The sequence below is a fragment of the Cyprinodon tularosa genome, unplaced genomic scaffold, assembly GCF_016077235.1.
Source record: "Cyprinodon tularosa strain WSP-4 unplaced genomic scaffold, ASM1607723v1 ctg319, whole genome shotgun sequence".
Classification (NCBI taxonomy): domain Eukaryota; kingdom Metazoa; phylum Chordata; class Actinopteri; order Cyprinodontiformes; family Cyprinodontidae; genus Cyprinodon; species Cyprinodon tularosa.
In genome coordinates this window covers 108,730-129,146 of record NW_024039029.1, presented here as the reverse complement: position 1 = coordinate 129,146, position 20,417 = coordinate 108,730, and the positions used below count along the sequence as shown (strand labels likewise).

Genomic DNA, 20,417 nt, shown 5'->3' with positions numbered 1-20,417 from the left:
TAAGGCTGAGAATATAAAGGATCTGAATCGGCGCTTATCAGCAGCAGCAGATTTACAGCTAGTAAAACTTTGAAATTGCACTGAGCTTCCTTCAGAATGTGCAGCAGTGAAGCTGTCGGTATATAAACTCCTTCAGGACAGGTTAAAGGTCAGTGAATATAGTCTGCAACAGCTAGTGTTGATCTTGCCTTGAGAAAGGCAAATGACTGCAGCAGCACTGCAGTCAGGATCTGCACAGGGTGGGAAAAACAAACTGGGTTTTATTATTATGAGAATTCAAGCAATAGGTTCTTAAATATTGCACTTTAAAAGCAGAGGATGAAACATGAAATTTAAATATTAGAGGATTAACGGGGAGTGCTTGTACAGCCAGGCCATCGTATGGTGGCGGAAATGGAGCAGACATTGGCACTGGGTGGGATCTGGAGTGGATGTGATCTAAGGAGTGTCAGAGGAAAGCTGATCCCACCGCTGCCTCACTTTCCCTGGAAGTTGCTGAGCTCCATGTCCTCCTTGCGCCGTTTCTGTTGGGCGAAGAGGGAGCTGAAGGGGTAGAGCTTTGCTTTGGCTGGGTAGCGCTGTCCCGCTATGTCTACCTCGTAATCGCCACGGTTGATGAAGTCGGGGGTGATGGGCGTGGGGAGGCCCTCTGGGCCTGGGGGCGGAGACACAAAGCCCAGGCAGACGTGGCGCTCCAGAGTGTAGCTGTAGGCGCTGCTGGTGGTTGTTCCGGCCAGCTGACCGCTGCGGTAAACAGGCTCGCCCCACCACGGCCACAGGTCCAGCTCTGTGTCGTGGTCTTCCAGGACGAGCATTACGAACCGGCGGAACACTCCCTCCTGACGCTGCTGGAGCAACGCCTCGCGGCCAAGGAAGTTAGTGTCCTACAGATGAGAAACGCAAACAGGAGCAAAGATCAGACGGGAAAACAATCAGGAAGTTTGGGGGTTTTCTCTAAACCTGTTGGTCGGAGAGCAGATAAAGGCTGCGACCAAACTGACCTTGTCGAACTTGACCCTGAACTCTCGTCCGCACTCTAGCGGTGTGGTGAAGGTGTCGAGGTCCTGACCCCAGAAGGCGAAGAATTTCTCGATGCGAAGGCTCCTCAGTGCGTAGTACCCTGCATTACGGATGCCATACTTCTGCCCCACTGACATCACCTCATTGTACACGTGCAGCGCGTACTGAAGGAAAGATGAATACACCAACATCAGCCGCTAGGCCTCTAAACATTTTTAAACTCTAAATCTTTACTATAAAGCATCATACGAAGTTGATATGTCAAACAGAAGCTGACATAAAGCTATCCTACTGCTTTTATGAGGATATCAAACCAATCTAACAAGGTAGGTGGTCCTACATCTCCTTTATTTCCGGCCTCAGAACCAGATTTATGGACAATGCATAAGTGTAGGTCAGTCTGTAGAAGCTTCCATAACTAGTTTAATGCGAGTTTAAGATCCTTGGTTGGAACACTCAGCTTGATCGCAGTTTTCAGCTCATTGACAGGAAATTTAGAAAACAAGCCAAAGAAGCAGCAAACAATGAAGTGGAAGAGGATGGACACCAGTAACACTGTCTATACACTTTACATCAAAAGGGCCCCGCAAAATAAAAGATACTTTAAAGGTACACAGTCATTATTTTACTTTTTGTGTATTCATTTATAAGCCTGCAAGTCCCTCTAGTCATACAACCTTCTAATGACAAATAACAGCGTTCTGTTGGTATAAAGTTTTGTCCTTTAAACTTTGTTTTGGCTCTGTTTGTTGGTAAATAAAGCCTTTCGGTGAATATAAACCATAAAAACATAATATGATCACTGCACTGGCATGCAATTGGTCAACAAGCCGAAACAAAGGAGGTGAGGAAGTATGAAACTTCCAGCATAGTTGGGGGCGAAAAAAAAAAAAAAAAAAGTCCAAGATCAAGCAGTCTGATCATTGGAGAACACTAAAAGCTCAGGAAGTGGCAATGTTGATAAACACGTTAGCCTTCACTATTTTTGGGCAATCAATTAGACTTCTAGAGGACATGTGGGCCCCTTTTCATCATTCTGCTTCATTCTATTTCTATTCTCCCACTCTGCAGAATCTGTTAGTTAGATCTTTGCTGTCTCTGCTTTTTCTCATAGTAGCTTCGTCTCATCTGTTCCTGTTTGGCTTTGTTTATAGATGTTGGAGATCGGCCTGTTTTTCAGTGTAGTCCTGTTTCTCTGACTGTGACTGGCTGGATGTGCTCTCTTCATCCTCCGACATGGGAGCTGGCTCGGAGCTCGTCTGCCTGGCTGTGTGTTTCCTGGACGGGGCCGCCTTTTACAATTGCTTTTTCCATCTCTTCTTCTGTCTCCTTGAACCCCAGTCGGCCTCAGCAGATGGCCGCTCACACTGAGTCTGGTTCTGCTGGAGGTTTCTTCCTGTTAAAAGGGAGTTTTTCCTCTCCACTGTCACTACAAGCATGCTTAGTGTGAGGGATTGCCTTCGAATCAATGAGTCGATGCAATCAACTGGTTTTTCTTAGATAGAAACTTTAAATCAATCTGACTGTATGATCTGGTGAACTGTGAAGTGCCTTGAGATGATATGTGTTGTGAATTGGCGAAACATAAATTGAATGAATTGAAATCAATCAGCAATCCAGTGACTCACTCACTAGCTGCATCAAAGGCTACCCTGTGACTTTCTAGTAGTTCAGTGCAGCTGCCAGTAGATGGCGCCATGTCTGTTTATGTCAACTCATTACACCGGGTCCTGGGATTCTGTTTAGGCTCAAAATAGACTAAACCGTATCAGAACGGTCACTTGGAGACTATAGCCTTATTCTATCATAATCCAATGGACTTGGACCCTTTAATAAGGGAAATACTGAGTCAAATGACACCAACTTTGAGCTATTTTAGCAATAATGACAAGTAGCTGAGGTGGTATTTTCAAACCTAAAAACAACATAAAAAAAACTGGTGAATGTGCATAAAATGCAGGTTAAAGGAAGGAATTTATAAAATGAGCCTGATTGTGATGTGGATTATAGAAAATCCAGATATTAATTCAGATTGTGAATTTTTCGGTTGTTAAAACTCTTTTCCAGTTACTTATAGTGAAAATCATTGTACAGAGAAAAGGTAAATGATTCAACTTCGTCACTAAAAGTGGAACATTTCTCCTGTTAAACATCCTGTCATGTTTGCACCTCTATAGGGATGTAGAGCATGAAACCTGGTTCTCCGGTATGAGTCATGCTCATCACTCTGATCCCGTTGGCATAGCCCACACTCATTTCCTGCAAACACAAACAGAGCAAACATGAGGGCGAGAACGAAGCCCAAAACAAATCCAGTCAGCTCCTCTTCCTCACCTTACAGAACATGGAGGGGAAGTGCTCTGGTGTCATGGAGACGTAGGAGAGCTCAGCCAGGACATCCATCGCTCGTGGACCAATCAGATTCAAAGCTAGGTGTAAAAGAGAAGCAAGTCAATCATTAGATAAGGTCTTTAATGCTATGTTCTAAAGCAGCAAGAGCGGCAAAAACCAGCCTGCTGCTTCATTTTTGATGCTTGTACAAGTCTAGTTTTGACACGCGGCGTGATAGAGAAGTGGGTCTGATGCACGTTGGGCGGAGCTACTCTATCCTCTCTTTGCTTGTAACAATGGCAGCTATATTTGCTGTGATCAGTGGGTAAAAAGTAGTTTTAACATAATTTTAAGTGAAAAAGTCCACCTGAAAACTACATCAGTGCAGTCAGTTCCTCCAGATTATGTTTATGGTTCCAAAGATTGTTTCGTACACGGGAGGGAGTTTGAGCAACAGCAGCCTCTGGCCCGGTCGCCTCTTCGCCTGGAAGGCATTTTTTACGTACATACTCCAAACTGCAGGCACCAGAATTATAAAATTTAACATATTTTACCAGCAGGTGCTTTAATAAACATTAAACTCTAGGCATTAATAAACTGTTTCAGAGGAGTGATTACAGTGATCTGCAGGAGCAGAACTGTGTCCGTCTCCCTGCTGGCTCCAGATCAGCTCCTCTGATTGGTTGATGTGGCGCGTCGAGCATCAAAAGTTTAACTTTTCCAACTGCAGCAGCTGCTGCTTTTGAAGTACATTGCGTGCGTTAGATGCTCAGACGCGCTGCGGGACCTTTTGCTGTGCCAAGATGGGCACCAACCATTCACTTTGCATGTTAACTAGCTGCTTCTGCTGCTTTAAGTGTGAACGTAGCATTAGAGGCTAAGGGGAAAGCTGTCCATCCAGCCTCTGCTCACCAGTGTACTTCCAGCTCACATCCTCTAGGTGGAGGTGTGGGTCATTGGGCATGTGCTTCTTTATCCAAGACCAGCAGTGGACCTGCTGGTCAGTCGGAGAGATGATGAAGAAACTGAAGAAAAAAAACACTTATTTTAAAATCTACTTGACCACATGTCTGCAGCGTCCCTCCTTCCTTAACCAGCTCCAACCTGTTCTTGCTGATGCGCACCACGCTGCAGTCGTTCTCATAGCCTCCTCTCTCATTCAGCATGCCGGTGTGGACAATGTGTCCGACGGGGACGTCCAGGTCGTTGGCACACAGATACTGCAGCAGCTCCAAAGCCTGCTCCCCTGTAGACTGAGACGGCAGGACGGAAGGAGAGGTTATAGCATCAGTTCTCCCAGGAAAACCTAAATCCTTCCACCAAAGGATTTAGGTATTAAACCGACCAGTTAGCAAACACTAGTGGTGCTTTTAGACAGATCTGATGCTGAAGCATTTGAGCTGTAACATGAGATGGATGCTGCTGTGGATGGTCAGACTGAACCAAACGATGATGATCAGACTTTAAAAGCTCCAAATCTGTTTCTGGTTTTGTTACATGGGCTTATTTTAACATCATTAATCCTACTGGCTTATCTTTAATTAATAATATGATTTGACATCACCAACAGCATGCCATCTCATCTTTTATCAGCCCAGGGGTCTGCAACCTGCAGCTCCGGAGCCGGAAGGGGTTCTTTGGACCCCCTACAAGGGCCCTTAACAGTAACTAAAAGTAATATTAAAAATAAACAAATGTATAATAATATATTAGTCTTAGAAACGTTAGTGGGTTTTTAAAGAATATTTACATTTTTAGAACAGAATTAAACTAAATGATCCAAACATGTGTTTAAATCTTTTTTTTTTTCTTGACATTAATATGCTAATTCTGTTTTAGTTTTTTAAAGTTTTTACATCAAATAATATCCTACAGAAGAAAATTCCTGCTTTACCTTTATACAGATTTTCATATTTTCATTATTCTAAAAGGTGAAAAAAAAAAAATGGAAACAGATTTCCTATTGCAGGTATAAAAAATGTTGTGTTTTGTTAACAGGTTACATAATTTATGCGGCTCTAAATGACTTCTACTTTGCTGGACTCTTTGGATTGTAAATGTTGCAGACCCCTGCTTTACACGAACGGACCATCATCTCGTGTTTCTGCCAGGATGGTGCAGGCTTCCCTACAGGTGCATTCTGGGAACAGCTGCCGGCCTAAAATGATTTTCTGTCTTGTATTATGTTATTAAAACAGTAGCTCTGTAGAAAACAATGTCCTGGGACTCTTTATAACTTCACATAAACACACTGACCTGATTGGTCAAAGGGATTGAAAATTAAATCTGGTGATATCAGTTGCTCTCGGTTCTGTTCACAGATCAACTTTATGAGTTTGATTGGGGCCAAATTTCCCTGGAAATCATGCAGTGTTCTATTAAATATTTAACTTTAGCCGTAGAGAATAGAAGCAGCTTTGAAGGAGGAGGTTAATTAAAAACAAGCAATAAGATGAGAAAACATTCTAATAAATTGCTTTATGTGGCATCAGAAGAGGCAGGTGTGTGGGTGTTTTGTTATGATTAAGTAAAGATTAACAGTAACATAGCTGAACAAATCAGAAACCTGACCTTGTTAGGTTGTTATATTAGAGACCAGCTGCCCCTTGTAGTGTTTTACTGGGATGCAGATCAGTGCAATGACAATAAAGATGATGTTTAAAAACTGTTAAACAATCAGGAGCTGCGAATAGAAAAGAGACTCTTCTTTTTCCTCTAACTGATCTGTGGGCAACTATAAAAGCTGCTGAGACTCACAGTGAGCTCGAACTTGGTGAAGGAGGACATGTCGATGACACAGACGGCCTCTTTGCAGCATTTCACTTCTGCTCCAACAATATCGAACCAGTCTGGCTTATAAAAGGTCTTACTCTGATCCAGGGAAAGCAGATCTACCAGAAAAACAAACAAAAAGCAAAGATAAACTGTACTTTATAAACTCAAACTCTTGTTGTTTAAAGCTGTGATGTTAAATAAACGAAAGGTTTCCATAAAATCCTTTTCTTGGTAGAGCTTATAAGAGTCAATTAATGCAGAAAAATTCTCAGAAGTCAAACTATTGACTTCCTGTTGCTTCCCTCAGGAGCGTCCTTGGACCTGAACCTTACAGTGACTCCTGAAGGTTTAATGTTGATGCTGAGTAGTGTTTGCACCTTTTCCTGGTGGAACAAAGTATTTGGGTCTTTCAAAGCCATGTTTTTCCATCCAGCGCGCCCCTTGGGTGTCCAAGCGGTCATAGAGGGGACTCGTCCTCAGCTGCCGGCCGGTCTGGAAGTCCCAGCGAGGAACCTTCAGCTCATACAGCAGCGCTAAATGGAGACAAACAAACCGCAGTAAAGCACAAGTTAACAAAAAGATAAAGCACCGGGGCATAGAGAGAAAGTTCTGTATGAATATTTAAGGTTTTTCCAGAGTTCTAAACTTATTATTCGACCAGTTTTGTAGAATATTCACAAACTAAACTATTAACATATCGTTAGTACCCATAGTGGCAGGCTGTGGGAGTGGGGCTTGAACGCATAACCTGTGGATTCCAAGCTCTATGCCCTAAGCACTGGGCCGCCACTCCCCCTCTAACCAACCTTGACTTAAAACAACACATTCAATTAGATTTAAGGTTTCCAAACTCAGGTTTTCTAATCGCTCATACTGTTCTCTCTCAGTGCTTCAATTAGGATCACCCTTTAGCATCTTAAAATGGCAGTGAGCATACTATAGCAGCCCCTTTATGCATTCCCTCTAATGCTACGTTCACACCTAAAGCATCAGAGCAGCTAGTTTACATGCAAAGTCAATGGTTAACGTGCATCACGGCGCAGCAAAGGTCCCGCATCGCGTCTAGAGCAGCAGGAGCAGCAGGGCATGAGTTTCGGAGCATCTGACGCACGCGATGCTCTAAGTGCTAAATTAACTTAAAACACCGAAATCTGACGGAAAAACATGTTCACTTAAATTATTCTGGTGGCTGCATTTTGGATTGCATACAAAAACACCTTCCAGCCGCTGCGGCAAACCGCGAGGAGGTGACCGGGTCAGAGGCTGCTGTTGAATGGGATTCCTACTGACAGCGCACCGCCGGTGTACGGGGGTCTGAGCGGCTCCCACAGAGAAATAATATTTAAAGGCAGGACGGTAATCTGGATGAACTGACTGCACTGAAGATGTTTTCAGGTGGACTTTCTCACTTCAAAAAAGAATCTAACTACTTTTTACCCACTGATCACAGCAAATATAGCTGCCATTGTTACAGGCAAAGAAAGGATAGGGTAGCTCCGCCCAACGCTAGGGTTGTCACGATACTCAACTTTTAAACTCGATACCGATACTAAGGAAAATATTCGATACTCGGTACCATTTTCGATACCACAAGAATAAAAACTCCAAATTTCAACAGAAATATTTTGAAAAATAATTAAAATACAATAAATAAATACAATAAACAATAAGAACAATATTTTGAGGTTGTTTGCTGTGCACAGTATTAAGCAAGCTTGATAAAAAAAACGTACAAAATTAAAATTAAGTTTTCCTTACTTGGCTATGCTTTGCACACATAGCAATGACACTAGCCAAACCGGTTAAGAAACAAAAAATAATTCTCAGCAGCTGCACCTGTTACAAAAAATTAGTCTGAAACTGAAAAGTGCACAGAATTATTCAATCATACAGTGTTCAGAAAGTGCATTTTCCTCTATTCTGCACTTTAGATGAATGACTGTTTAGGTGCCACTGGTGCTAGCACTGTATCGATACTTTTGAAAATGAGTATTGTATCAGGATACAACGTTTCAGTATCGATACTTTTTTGAGTATCGATACTTTTGACAACCCTACCCAACGCACATCAGACCTACTTTTTGACCGTGCGGCTAGAGCGCGTCAGAACCAAACTTGTACAACCATCAAAAATGAAGCAGCACGCATGTTTTTGCTGCTCCTGCTGCTTTAGGTGTGAACGTAGCATCAAATGCAAGCCTTACAGTAACCTGGTGGCTTCAAAAAGGCTATCGGCATTTCAAAATCCAGTATTTTCAACAAAAGAGGCTGAAATCAAAAGCAGAGAACAGCTAATTCACTGTAAAACATTCAGCTTCCATGTCGATTCTCTCCTAAATCTGATCAAATTATCAGATTTAGAGCATCCAGCCGTCAGACTATTAATAAAGAATGAGCAATGAACAAAAACTGCAAGGGAGAGAATTGAAGGTGAAATGATGGCAGGATTAAAACCCAGAACTAGAAAATACTAGAATATATCAATACATCAGTTCCATCTCATTGTCTATAAACTCACAAACTGAAGCAGAAAGTGGGGTTAAATGAATGACCTGTTGAGGCTCTGACCTTTATTAGAAAGAAATCCTTAGTGTCATTACTCACGCATGACTTCCATCACTCTGTGTCGCAGGAAGGTTCTGCTGCTCTGCAGGTTTCCAAAGCGCTTGATGTCCAGAGGCCAGACGTTGGCGGTGGGGTAGCCGTAGGTCATCCACTCTGCCAGGTACCTGCATGGAGAGCACACGGCAGGAGGAGGCTGTTTAAGCTTCACTCAACCATCGATCAGAGCGTCAACCTCACAGCGCATTCTAAACTCTTCTTTCACATTCAGTGCAAGGCTTTCTCTGGTGAACCGAGTTATTGTAGATTTTCTGCTTACTTCCCAGCTCCTCCGGCGAAGGCCAGACCCGAGGAGTTCATCCCTGCCAGCACGTAGTAACCAGAAACACCAGGCGTTTCCCCCATCAGACAGCGCATGTCGGGTGTGAAGGACTCCGGACAGTTGACCAACTGATGGATCTCTGCTGACTCCAGGTTCGGCATCCTCCTCAGCAGAGCGCTGAGCATCGGCTCTGAAAAAAAAAAAACACATACGGAAACACATTACAGCCAGCAGAGAGGACTCCTTTAAAGCCACCTTTCCTGCACGTCTGGATCCAGATAATTCCCTCTCCAAATGTTCCAGATTGTCACCTTTTTTTGAACATAAATAACCTCAACCTGTAAAAAGCCTTTCCAGCGGACAGACCCACCTCCAGTTTTGAACTTTTCTATTAAGAGTGCAGCATGATATAAAAGACTACAAGATTTTCATCACAACTATACAGATAAAAAAAAAACAATAAATCCGCAGAACTTCTAAAATGGTGCAGATTGAAGGTGTTTTGCTAAAAACACATTACATTAAAAGTAAATACAGACATCTTTTATTAATGTTGATGAGTCTAGAGCAGGGGTAACCAATTAAAAATCAGCGGGGTCCGAATAAAATAGATCACCAACCAGTAAAGGTCCGGTGACAATTTTAATAATAATCTGTTACTTTAAACAGAATTTAACACTGAAATAAAATTAGGTTTTTTATGCCTCCATGTCGTCTGTTCCTGTTTGGAGAGAAATATCAACTGTGCTGCTTCCATCAACAACTTTGTTTATAGATGTTGGAGCTTGGCCTGTTTTTCAGTGTAGTCCTGTTTCTCTGACTGTGACTGGCAGGATGTGCTCTCTTCATCCTCTGACATGGGAGCTGGCTCGGAGCTCGTCTGCCTGGCTGAGTGTTTCCTGGACGGGGCCGCCTGTGGAGCTGGTTCACAGTTACCTTTTGTATCTCTGCTTCTGTCTCCTTAAACCCCAGTCAACCTCGGCAGATGACAGGGAGTTTTTCCTCTCCACTGTCGCTACAAGCATGCTTAGTGTGAGGGATTGTCTTTCAGTCAATGAGTCGATGCAATCAGCTGGTTTTGCTTAAATTTAAAACTTTAAATCAATCTGACTGGATGATCTGCTGAACTGTAAAGTGCCTTAAGATGACAGCTGTTGTGAATCGGCGCTATAGAAATAAACTGAATTGAATAAAATGTTATATATTGACCTTTTAAATAAAAATAAAAAAAAATAGAAATTTTTTTTGCATTTTAAAATCTAAAGTGTTTTTTTAAGTAGAGAACAACAATCAGTCAGGTTGGTTGATAGACATTTTCCTGATTCCCATATTTCATCAAACACCTGAACTGACCTTTTTTTTTTTTTTTTTTTGTCTTTGTTCTGTCTTAATTTGAGCAGTGGGCTTTAGGCTTTAAACCTGGGTTTGAATGAAGACAAAGCCATTCTAAAGCACATATCAAGGAGCTCATTTTGAGCCTGGATCCATATTTGTTTTTGATTCTGTTCATGGTGGAGAATCCTGCTTCACAGCAGCAGGTTGAGCCTGATGCCGGACGCACAGGAGGGCTTTACCGTATTAACAGGAGAAGCAGCACGAATGAAGTTAGACACTGCTATCGGACAACATGCGGTAATTTATAAATGTTTTAAATCAGGTTGGAACTGGAGGGTCCGCTGCCAGGCTGCTGACTGTTACCTGCATTACCCCCCACCCCCACACACCTACCTCCACTCCTAGACACATTATATAAATAAGGCATGTGATAAAGTAGCAGAGAAAGGCAGTCTCTCCTTACCAAAGTGATCCCAGTCCTCCTGCATGTTCTGGATCTCCAGCTGGTTGCGGCCCTCGGTGAAGATGGGTTTAGGGTTCTTCTCGAAGCCTCCAGACAAAAGGCCTCCTTGCCATGGCCGTGCGTACATCCTCCCATCCATATCGATTATAACTAGAAAAATTCAACCCACGAGTCATACTTAACGAATAGAGTTCAACTTTATCGTCATTCCACTGTCACAAGTACAAAGCAATGAAATGAACTCTTTGCATTTAACCCATTCCCTTGGGGAGCACTGGGCTGCCATTGTGCGGCGCCCGGGGAGCAGAGTGGGGTTAAGTGTCTTGCTCAGGAAACCAAAAGAACACACAATCAAGTAGATTTAAGGTTTCCAACCTCAGGTTTTCTAATCGCCCAAACTGTTCTCTCTCAGTGCTGAATTAGGATCAGTCTTTAGTATCTTAAACTGGCAATGAGCATACTACAGCAGCATCTTTATGTACTTCCTTGAAGATATAACCTTATTAGTAACCTGGTGGCCTCTAAAAGGCTATCGGCATTTCCAAATACAGTATTTTCAATAAAAAAGGCTAAAATAGAAAGCAGGTACTTCCCTGTAAAGCAATCAGCCTTCCTGGTGAAGCCTGCTTTATGTCGACTCACGCCTTCACCAATTCAACAAAGGGCTTGAACTTTAGGTCTACACGTCTTAAAACAGTTGCAAACATGTCTTTTATACGCAGAGTGGATCTTCGAAGAACGTGCTAAATGATTTGCATTTGTAATTTAGCAGACACTGTCAGCACTCTTTTTTTTTTTTTATTTGCGTGTGTGCGTTTATCCATATACAAAAAAACATTCTAATGAAGTAAAAAGTGCAAATTCATGGGTGGAGGATATGAAAATGTAATAATTTGCCACATGCAAAGCGATTTTCCAGATCTAAAGTCTTTGCATCTTTTTAGTACATCTGAAAGTGAGGTGCAAATTGATAATCTGTGGACAAAGGAGGCATTGGTATAATAGTGGAGGATGGCGACAGATTCTGTGCCCATGTAAACCTATTTAGGCCATCAGAAATTACTAATAGAATGGAATGATATTATTGGCACTTTAAAGCTACAGTGTGTACTTTTCAGCGACATCTAATGGTCAGAATGCAGAGACATGACCTCTCTCGCACCACTTCTCCCCCTCCACCAACACGGAGGCCATCATGGTACAAAATGGCTTTCACAAAATCACCTTTCCTATATAAAGTGAAGATTAGGCTTGTTATTGAAAACAGGTTAAATGTGTTAACTGAACAAATTCCATCTTGTAAACAAATATGCGACTGTGTGGAAATAAACCAGCTATATTTATTGAATCAAAGATGGAGGGTCAAAAAAGGGGGAAACCTTTCTGCTTTCCAAGAGATTTTTAAATGTAATTTTAGTTTATTATAGAAATAGATTAAATAGATCTGTCCTTATGAATGGGGCCCGTTTCTATCAGTCCTCAATTTAAGATTTTATTCTATATTGAAAGCGATACCATATTATTATCATATCTATGCTTCGTGTTGCTTTGGCATCATAGTGTTTTGGCATCAAAGTGTTGCTATGTGAACGATGCAAACTTTGATGTTCCCATGAGAATGTATAAAAACAGAATAGCTTTAATTTTTAAAAAACATCACTTATACTTTAAGTGGTGACATTTGAGTCTACTTCCTGCTGTAACAGACGCCACACCTTTAAGAGCGACCTGACAGCACATTTCTGTGTTTCCACCTGGAAGGTCCCTGGTTAGAAACCGTGAAAATGAAAATCACCTGCTTCCCGTCGCCAGCCCATTTCTCAGGGCGTTTTAACTCTATTCAGGGTTCCTACAGCATAAGGCAAGTTAAATTCAAAACTTTTTAATGCCACTTGAAATAAAAATTTAAGACCAAATTCACAAGAAACACAAGAAAAACCTGCTTGTGACAACTTAACCCAAAGGTTTAATATAATATAAACCACTGCACTAATGTTTAAAATTTTGAAAAGCTTCCCATACAGGAAGAAAGCTAAAAAGAAACAAATGACAGATATATTTGAACAATTATTTAACTGAATTCACAAACTTTGTTTTAGCAGGGAACAAAACAAATCAGTTTTAAAGCCACAACATAACCAGTGCTAAGTGTTTTTTGCAGCTATTTTTCTTTGTATTGTTTTCTTAGTATGTTTGATTTGGTGATAAGGTGAGGCAAGGGTGGACCAAAACCGAGAAATACCGGCTGTTTCTCGGTAACTCCATTTTGACGCTTTGTGTTTCGCGCTTCGCATGCGCGACTCCACTGCCTTAATTCCCATCGTTCCGAGCTTGAATGACTTCTTGCACAAAATCCACTGTGCCTCATGTATGTTCCCTGGTTTTAGCCATGGAGAAAACTCTTGGCTGGAGCCAATTTTCGTTACCGTATTTTCACGACCATAAGGCGCACCGTACTAAAAGGCGCAGTCTCAGTTATGTGTCCCATTTCTGTATTTAACACACACATAAGGCGCACCGGACTATAGGGCGCGTTTTTTATATACAGGTACATGTCCTCTACTACCTTTAAATAGCTCTACTGCGTATTTAAAAATACAGCGGGGGCAAAACTGAGTATGACTGTGCTTTATTCATGTATTTATTACAAACTATTAATCAAACCTGGGTGCTGGCCGTGAGGCAGACACATCGCAGATGACACAGCGCTGTGATCACTCCTAAATTAACTTAAAATCCTGAAACCTGCCGACGGAATTTGTTCGCTTTTATTACCGGTATCCTGGTGCCTGCAGCTAAAATTATTTAGATGAAAAACACCTGCCAGCCACCGCGGTGAACCTGGAGGCTACCCGGCCTAGAGGCTGCTGATGAAGGGATTTCTGCTGTCAGCGCACCGCTGGTATGTGGGGGTCTGAGTGCCTCCGACAGAAATAGATAATCTGGATGAACTGACTGCAATTATGAAGTTTTCAGGTGGACTTTCTCACTTAAAAACATATTAAAACTACTTTATTCCCACTGATCACAGCAAATATAGCTGCAAGATTTAGATTATTTAGATGAAAAAACACCTGCCAGCCACCGCGGTGAAGAGGAGGAGACCCGCCCAGAGGCTGCTGTTGAATTAAGCTTTCAGGTAGAAAAATAGAGCGGGAGCAAAACTGAGTATGATTGTGCTTTATTCATGTATTTATTACAAAGTATTAATCAAACCCATCAAAGTCATCCTCCCCTGTTTCTGAATTAAACAGCTGCGCTAAATCAGACATGCCAGTTTCCCCTTCTTCGCTGTCAGAGTCACTTTCCGTGCCGGGCGGCTCCTCAGAAATAATGCCTGCTTTTGCAAAAGCTTGAACAACAGAGCCAGCAGACACGTTAGTCCAAGCATCTACAATCCATCTGCTAACGGTGGCGTAACTTGCCCGGCGCTGCCTTCCACTTATCCTGAAACTGTGGTCTCCGTCTGTCATCCATCGCTCCCACGCCGCTCGCAGCCTTACTTTGAACGGCCGCTTCACACCGATGTCGAGCGGTTGAAGTTCCTTTGTCAGACCCCCGAGATAACGGTGAGCACAGCATCCATTTGATTCACCATGTTTTTCTCATCAGCTATGAGATGGGCACGCATGGAGTCACAGATTAACAGCGATGGTGATGCGTGGAAAAAAACACCTGTTCTCCTCACTTACACCTGCCTCAGCCACGATTTCATCATCTCCTCATCCATCCAGCCCGTTTCATTTGCGTTAATATCATATGTCATCAGAGCGCTGTCTGTCTCGCTGTCAGCTCCCAGATCAGCTTCTCTGATTGGTTGATGCGGCGCGTCCAGCAGCAAAACTTCAATTTTTCCATCTCGAGCAGCACGTTGGCAGATGCTTAAACGCTCCTGCTGCTCAAAACGCCCTGCAGGACCTTTTGCTGCACCTATACGCGCGTCAACCATTGACTTTGCATGTAAACTCGCTGCTTCTGCTGCACCTGCTGGGTCCGGTTCACACCGATGTCGAGCGGTTGAACAGTGAGCACAGCGTTAATTTGTTTCCCCATGTTTTTCACATCAGCTGTGAGATGGGCACGTATGGAGTCACATATTAACAGCGATGGTGATGAGTGGAAAAAACCCACCTGGTCTCCTTACATTCACCTCCCTCAGCCACTCTTTCATCATCTCCTCAATGAGGTGGGCGCACCGCACATTTTGAGGGAAAAAAAAGACGTTTAAGTGCGCCTTATAGTCGTGAAAATACGGTACATTTACACTTTCTCATATTTTCCAGACAAAAAGTTAATGGGGCATCTCCCACATTTCCCGGCCGCAACAACGCTTTTATTGGTTCCACTATCGGGACGGAACCAATAATGGTGAGCCGTTATTATTTTTTTAATAAAAAAATTTTCAATTTTAACGTTTTATTTAGATGACAAAAATAAATCGTTATAAAAATGATCCTATTTATGATGTTTTAAAAATGAAGACCTATGAAAGACTGATTTAAGACATTTTAATACCAATTACGGCCTTAGTTTTATTTTGAAGAATTCAATGCCTTTTAAGATTTTTAAGGACCCGCAGGAATCCTCCAATTCTGTATCAGATCAGCGTCTCATATTTGTGCATTATATTAATTAAAAGTAGAGGCAGGGATTTATTTTGGAAAAGCATCAGAAACTGCTGCAAAAAGGAGTGAAATGGCGTCTTTGGCTAGTGAGACCTGGATTGTGGAGGGAAAGTGGCTCCTGTGGAGGTTTGGTGAGGAGGTAGAAGTGCTCGCAGCCGTGGAGGGGGACTGACACCTTCACCTCGCTGGCCTGACCCAGCTCATAGGCCCACTAGGGAGGAGACACATGCAGAGAGGACACATGTGAAACACACGACTGACCCAGTTAAGTTCAGAACCAGGGACACTGATGAGTCAGCATTCGGATAACAGATCCGAGCATTACCTGGCCGGCACAGTTGACAAAATAATCACATTCAATGGAGCCGCGATCAGTTTCCACCGCCATGACGTGGCCCTTCTCCACCACCACCTGCTGAACCGTGGTGCGCTCCAGAATCTGAACCCCTGGATGGGAGGGAAATAAACGGTGTGAAGAAAGGAGAGAGATGCTATCGGTGTCTTAGCTATCGGCGACCTGAGGTTACCTTGTCGCGCAGCAGCTACAGCCAGCGCGTGGTTGACATCAGGAGAGGACACCACAGCATCATCGGGGAGATGGAGCGCCCCCACCAGGTCATGAATATTAACTAGAGGGTGGAGTTTAGCTATCTCTTTAGGTTTAATGATATTACAGCTGATCCCCAACACTCTGTGAATAGATCATACATTATTATTTTATTTTTTAATAATGACACCCCTAAAATCCCCGCAGCTGTCGACACCAAGGAGTTCAATCAACTGTCTTACCTGAGTCTAGTTGCCAAACGTTTCAGTGAAATGAAGCGATCTTGATTCTGTGCCAAACACAAAGAACCTGTCTTCACGTAACCTGAGAAAAAAAATAATAATAAAGCCAAACGACAAGCATTAAGTCACAAGAGCTCAAAATCAGGCACCCCAACCAATAATGTGGACATGCAGAACCTGGTAAGTCTTCACACCCCTTAAGCCGTTTTTATTTTAACATTTTGATACTTTAAATTTGTTCTCATCAGAGCACTAAAACGTCTGCCTATTCTATTCTGTTCCAGCTTAGACAGTTTGGGTGGAGAGCAGCGGTACAGAAATCTGAGTCCTGCCAAAGATTCCCAACTGGATCGAACAAATGAATAAGAAAAACCTTGTCTGTTCAGTTACACTTGTAGCTAAAGCAGCCTCTTTGTGCTTGTAAACAAAAGCATCCCCGCAGCATGACTCCATCACTTCCCTGTTTTTCTTGGGGTTTTACACCTGTAGGCCAAATATTACCTATCTGGCCTCTTCTGTTCACAGCTCCTTCTCTATATTTGTGCCGTTTTTCTCCAATGTCGTAAACTTGAAGCAGAATCTCTCATGACTTTCTCTTACTTCCCAACTGACCTGTGATCTAAAGGTGAACTCTTTTTACTGACAAAGTGACACTGTTGTAGATTGGTTTTGCATTCCTTAATGAGTGTCCTTGATCCATTAAATTACCAGTACCTGATTAAAATTCTAGTTCAGACACAGAAAAGGAAGATAGGTGTAAAAAAATGTCTTAAATGTCTCAGTTAGTTGATAAAAACTAAAGGGATAGTGGAGGATGTTCTTTTCCGGGTGGATTATGTATAAATGGCAAATAAATAGCATCAATCTGCCGACTTGAGGCAAGAAACGAGAGGAGGAGGTACACGCTTTACTTAGACCCGCTCCCTTCTTCTTCTGATTGGCTAATACTGTTAGTTTCAGAGCCCCCCTTTGCCCCCATTGGCTGACAAATGCAGGAGGGATTTCGATTTTCTTTTTTAATTTAGCGTCCATTTATTTTTGAGTTTTTTTTTTTTTTACCCACAGGCAATCGCTAAGAGACGGAAATCTGGCCTTGGGCCGAAGTACTTTAATGCCTGTAAACCTTTTCTATAAATGAACCTAGTATTTAATAGTTCAAAGAGACACAAAATCTCGTTTTTATTTATTCCACTTGTAGTCTGTTTTAATCAAATAGAAATAGAGGTCTGCCTCTAATTCTGTCCTATTCCAAAAATGGCCTGGACCAAGATGCTCCTGAGTGAAATAAAGGCCCCGTCCTATATTAGAGGATTTACGGTATGAAAGAATCTAACCTGTTTTGACACCAGTCTCCCCCTCTAGCTGCTGATAAAGGCTGCTGGAGTAGTTGGCCATCTGAGACTCAATGGAAATAGGTTTAGCCATGCTCAGAATGCCTGCACACAGTCTAGTTGTTCCGGCACCAAGCCTGGGTGGGACGCAAAAAAGACAACAAAATTAAAACAAATAATTAGTATAACAATCTGTATTTATAGAGGGGAATTAGTTTGGAGACAGCAAGTCTAATGGAATAACAGAAGTTAAAAGCATCCAAGTGTAATCTTAACAATAATAATCCAGAATATTAAAAGTTTATTTTCTTACCTGCCCTGCTCAAGCAGAACTACATCCTTCCAGCCCAGTTTAGCCAGGTGGTAGGCCACTGACGTCCCAACAATTCCTCCTCCACAGATCACAACCCGGGCCTGGCTCGGCAGAGGAGGGAGCTGGTTGTCCCCGCTGACAGCCAGGCATTGGGGAGAGGTCCAGAGCCCCCTGCCAGCCAGCCTGATCCCCGTCTGAGGGAGCAGCAGCCTGGGAAGCAGTGCAGGAGCCATTGCCCTGGAGCTCCGCACACAGCTGCACATGGCTGTGTTTTCTGCTGCACACAAACAAAGAACCTCATTAACCTGAGCTATCTCTATAGTTATGCTGCTATAGGCTTAGACTGCTGGAGGACATAGGGACCCCTTCTTCATTATTCTATCTCTATTCTCCCACTCTACAGAATCTGTTAGTTCAATCTCTAACGTTCTGCTCTCTCTGCTTTTTCTCATAGTAGCTTCATCTGGTCTGTTTCTGGTTGGCTGTGACTCCATCCTGGAGAGAAATATCAGCTATGCTGCTGCCATCAACACCTTTGTTTATAGATTTTGGAGATCAGCCTGTTTTTCCAGTGTAGTCCTGTTTCTCTGACTGTGATTAACTGGATGTGCTCTCTTCATCCGCTGACATGGGAGCTGGCTCAGAGCTTGTCTGTTTGGCTGTGTGTTTCCTGGAGGGGGCTGTCTTTTACAGTTGCTTTTTGTATCTCTGCTTCTGTCTCCTTGAACCCCAGTCGGCCTCAGCAGATGGCCGCTCACACTGAGCCTGGTTCTGCTGGAGGTTTCTTCCTGTTAACCGGGAGTTTTTCCTCTCCACTGTCGCTACAAGCATGCTTAGTGTGAGGGATTGCTGAAGAGTCAATGAGTCCACGCAATCAACTGGTTTTCCTTAGATAGAAAACTTTGAATTAATCTGACTGGATGATCTGGTGAACTGTAAAGTGCCTTAAGATTACAGGTGTTGTGAATTGGTGCAATAGAAATAAACTGATTTGAATTGAATTAGGAAGGTTTGGTCAAATGCGATGAGGATAACTGGACTTTATTTTCCTCTTAAAGCTTAGATGCTAATTAAACAACAGTACCAGGTATTACACAGTTATAATCTTTCCAACTAACAGGTTTTCATACTAAAAGCTTGATGGTCCACCTTTAAAGAGCAGCAGGAGTCTTAGAGGAGCTGCAAGGTGAAAAGTCCCTGAGTTACATGATTCAAAACAACTCTGAAGCTCACCTTTAGCCGGAGCGCTAGCTTTAGCTGACCATACTTTTAAAACCTTGCATTTATTCGGAGAGATTAGCTTAGAGGCAAACAACCTGAATTAAGCTTCGGCTTTTTAAGCTAAAGGAAAACCGCTCTGACATTGTGACAATTTATAGACGCTGGGCAAAGTTAGCATCAGGGTTATAGAGCTACACTGCGTAGCTGTTAGCAGAGGTTAGCTAACGTTCACTACTTTCTTTATACACTAGCTCAACTGAAGGAGTGAAAACCCGTGTGTGAGATAATAACCTGTTCAATACTACCTTAAACTCACTCGATCAACCAAATCCGGGTGTTGTGGTAGTGGAACAACTCAGAAGACAAAGAATGAGCACTGATATGAGTTAAAGTCTCCTCAGAAATCAAGTTCACTTTGATTGGAAGCGTTACTTCCGGTGTGATACTTCAAAATAAAAGCCGTTTCTCAATTCACGAGAACGCGAGGTAGGACTCTGTGGAGGATAAATAAATGCTCAAAAAATAAATAAGCGTACAATTAATTGCTCCCAAAAATACAATACACTAATAAATGTAGGTAGAAAATAAATTATACAGTGAGACATAAATGTATGAATCTCTTTTAATTAGCCTCTTTATTATTCGCCTTTGTAATAATTACCTTAGTTATTTATTGTCCCTTATAATCTTCAACTTAATCTATAAGTAATAAATAAATAAAGTTAAAGATTAAAATGGACAATAAATAAATAAGGTAATTATTACAAAGACGAATAAATAAAGAACCTAATTAAAAGAGATATATACACTACCGTTCAAAAGTTTGGGGTCACCCAAACAATTTTGTGTTTTCCTGAAAAGTCACACTTATTCATCACCATACGTTGTGAATTGAATAGAAAATAGAGTCAAGACATTGACAAGGTTAGAAATAATGACTTGTATTTGAAATAAGATTTTTTTACATCAAACTTTGCTTTTGTCAAAGAATCCTCCATTTGCAGCAATTACATTTGCAGCCTTCCTTATTCAGAATCCCTTTTACCCTGTACAAATCTCCCACCTTACCAGCACCAAAGCAACCCCTGACCACCACATTACCTCCACCATGCTTAACAGATGGCGTCAGGCATTATTCCAGCATTTCATTTTTTCTGAGTCTCACAAACGTTCTTCTTTGTGATCCAAACACCTCAAACTTGGATTCATCCATTCACAACACTTTTTTCCAGTCTTCCTCTGTCCAATGTCTGTGTTCTTTTGCCCATCTTAATCTTTTTCTTTTATTGGCCAGTCTCAGATATGGCTTTTTCTTTGCCACTCTGCCCTG

The 20,417-nt window shown here is 42.2% G+C and overlaps 1 protein-coding gene across 4 annotated transcripts; it reads right to left on the bottom strand.

Moving 5' to 3' along the window:
* Positions 1-42: 42 nt before the first annotated feature.
* Positions 43-19,529, bottom strand: pdpr (pyruvate dehydrogenase phosphatase regulatory subunit). Of its 4 annotated transcripts, none has more exons than XM_038292883.1 (18): positions 19,393-19,529; positions 17,867-18,140; positions 17,557-17,690; positions 16,223-16,304; positions 15,961-16,124; positions 15,759-15,880; positions 15,527-15,644; positions 10,809-10,958; positions 9,008-9,200; positions 8,731-8,855; positions 6,504-6,659; positions 6,109-6,242; positions 4,456-4,604; positions 4,264-4,376; positions 3,355-3,449; positions 3,190-3,279; positions 1,002-1,184; positions 43-884 (listed from the first exon to the last, which is right to left on the bottom strand). In XM_038292883.1, the coding sequence occupies exons 2-18, from the start codon at positions 18,127-18,129 to the stop codon at positions 477-479; spliced, it is 2,679 nt and encodes an 892-aa protein (XP_038148811.1). In that variant the 5' UTR covers positions 18,130-18,140; positions 19,393-19,529; the 3' UTR covers positions 43-476. The 4 variants fall into 4 exon arrangements, with proteins under 4 accessions (XP_038148811.1, XP_038148813.1, XP_038148812.1 ...); XM_038292885.1 differs by having other exon boundaries at positions 19,404-19,522; XM_038292884.1 differs by having other exon boundaries at positions 17,867-18,143; positions 19,393-19,517.
* Between the last annotated feature and the right edge of the window lie 888 nt (positions 19,530-20,417).

Coding starts and splice junctions, on each gene's coding strand:
- pdpr (XM_038292883.1), bottom strand. CDS start 18,129: ATGTGCAGCTGTGTGCGGAGCTCCAGGGCAATGGCTCCTGCACTGCTT. Junction 4,377..4,455: donor GTGCGCATCAGCAAGAACAG/GTTGGAGCTGGT, acceptor TTTTTTCTTCAG/TTTCTTCATCATCTCTCCGA. Junction 1,185..3,189: donor TGCTCTACATCCCTATAGAG/GTGCAAACATGA, acceptor TCTTTCCTTCAG/TACGCGCTGCACGTGTACAA.